General features: G+C 46.4%; 1 protein-coding gene across 1 annotated transcript; it reads right to left on the minus strand.

Annotated features, from left to right (window-relative positions):
* Positions 1-245: 245 nt before the first annotated feature.
* On the minus strand, positions 246-1,541 carry LOC128822342 (serine/threonine-protein kinase PAK 3-like). The gene is made up of 3 exons (XM_054004037.1): positions 1,448-1,541; positions 586-819; positions 246-282 (listed from the first exon to the last, which is right to left on the minus strand). The coding sequence occupies exons 1-3, from the start codon at positions 1,495-1,497 to the stop codon at positions 246-248; spliced, it is 321 nt and encodes a 106-aa protein (XP_053860012.1). The 5' UTR covers positions 1,498-1,541.
* Positions 1,542-2,083: the final 542 nt, after the last annotated feature.

Below are 2,083 nucleotides of genomic sequence, written 5' to 3' on the forward strand. Positions count from 1 at the left end.
ACCACTTGCAGAGCAGGACCTTTCTAAGGAAAGGCATGTCAGCTTTTGAAAGAGCAACAGCACCTGCTGTTGTTGTAGACTGTCCCCTGCAAACCAGCCAGCATGGCTGCTGCTGCTGTGGATGTGCTTTCTCCATGCAGAGGACAAGTGAGGGGTTTTGCCAAGAAAGAAAAAGTCCCTCCCTTTGGTGTGAAGTGGATCACTTTGGGGTGGGAGGCTGCATGACAAAGGTTTTGTTGCTGGCCTCAGCACAGACTTGGAAGAATCACAACAGTCACCTTCCTGAAGCAAAGAGCATTTTGGCTGCACTAGTGTCCTTTTCAGTTGAGGACTGAGAGAAATGAGTCTCTCTTTTTTCTTTGCTGATCATTTCAAATGCTGCCACAAGCACATTTGCTTCTACAGGCAAGGAATGCAGTGCAGACAGGCTCGAGATGAAAGTTTAGGGAAGCAAGGTGGAGAACAGCAAATACAAATACAAGAGACAGAGCGAGAATACAACAGTAGGAGATATGAGTACAAGAACTAACTGCTGTGAGTGCAGGGGCACTGGCAGGCATTTCACTTGAGAGGCTTTTACTTGCCCATAGCATACCAGCAACACAGAAACAAAGCTTGGCACATGAAATCACTCCAGGTCGGAGCCCTGTTTCCCAGACAATCCTGCCCAAGCCCTGGGCAGCACAGGTGGGATTGCTGACCTCCCGACTGATGGCTGCCATCTCGTCTTCAGACAGGTAGGTCTCGCTGATGACATCGCTCAGAGTGCCTCCGTCCATGTACTCCATGACCAGCCAGCGCTGCCCATCCACAAGGTAGCTGAAAGAAGGAAACAAGAGCATGGAGATAGACATGCATGGCTAGGTTGTTTTCTTGATTGACTATTGTTTCCAAGTCCCTTTGTGACAAGGATAGAATAAAAGGAATAGACATTCCCTCTAGGCTGTGCATTGTTTGCAATCTGTCTCAAGAAGAAAGGCACAGCTGTGAAAAAAGGAGATGTCTTCAATAGCCAGCAAGTAAAAACTGCAGGTTAGGAACAGATCAAAAACCTGTCAAACTGCGTGTTTCTGGAAATAAGCACCTAGTCTTCCTGGCACGCAAAGCAATGGAAAAGAGGGGACACAATCCAAGGGAAATCCATGTTAGTTTATCTGGACGTAAGAGGACTCTTGAAAAAAATCAAGCCCCAAAACAATGTGGTGGCTGTGAATTTACAGGCTATTGATTCAGTAAGATATGAGTGATGCAGGTTTTTGAATCATTTTAGAACTCTGTGTACCGGGGAAGACTCATGCAGACAAGATGCACTCTCTTCCCATCCACTGGAGATGAGCAGAGCAATAATAATTAACCAATAATTACAGCTCTATTTTCTGCCAGTGAAGAAAGTGGAATTTTACCATGCATGTTTGCAATATGTAAACAAACATTCACAACAACTCACCTGTCTAAATAGTTGACCAGATTGGAATTCATATTTGGCTTCATGAGCATGAGTTCATTGACTCTTAGTTCCTTCTTCCTCAGTTCTTGGAGATTTATTTTCTTTATGGCCACCTAAAATGACATTGAAAATCAGTAACTTGAGAAGTTGGCAGCACAAGACCGCAAGGCACATGGAGCGAGTGCTTTTGCAATGCCACAGCCGAGCTGTGCCAAACTGCCTTGTGACTGGGCATTGCAGTAATTAGGAACTGACATTGCAACAGCCCATTTCTCTGCTCCCTTGGAGGCCACTTACAGGACACGTGGCCACTGAGGTTTTGCCTTGTCCACTTGGTAACTGTGGTGTCTCAACTATCACCCACAAAGCTCTGAGCACACTCCCTGCTGCTTTGTCTGGGATTCAGAAGAAGTTATCCATGCCTTAATACTCTGTGGATACATCTCGGGCTATGGGCAGGACTTAGGGCTTTTAGGGACGCCGTGCAGATCTCTCCCTACGTGCAGTTCTCCAGTGCAGCACTGCAGGTGGCTAAGGAACTACCAGTAACTTTCAGATGCATTTGCTGGTACGCAGAAATGAGAATTCAGGACTCTGAAGCCGTAGCCCCAAAGAGCAGTGAGATGCTCAAAGGCA

This window comes from Vidua macroura, chromosome Z (genome assembly GCF_024509145.1).
Source record: "Vidua macroura isolate BioBank_ID:100142 chromosome Z, ASM2450914v1, whole genome shotgun sequence".
In the NCBI taxonomy this organism is placed as follows: Eukaryota; Metazoa; Chordata; class Aves; order Passeriformes; family Viduidae; genus Vidua; species Vidua macroura.

Bases quoted from the DNA above. Each gene is read 5' to 3' on its own strand.
- LOC128822342 (XM_054004037.1), bottom strand. From the start codon at position 1,497: ATGCTCATGAAGCCAAATATGAATTCCAATCTGGTCAACTATTTAGAC. The intron at 820-1,447 runs GTGAGTTGTTGT...TCCTTCTTTCAG, and splicing joins CTGGTCAACTATTTAGACAG to CTACCTTGTGGATGGGCAGC. The intron at 283-585 runs GGCAAGTAAAAG...TCTTTGCTTCAG, and splicing joins TGTGTTGCTGGTATGCTATG to GAAGGTGACTGTTGTGATTC.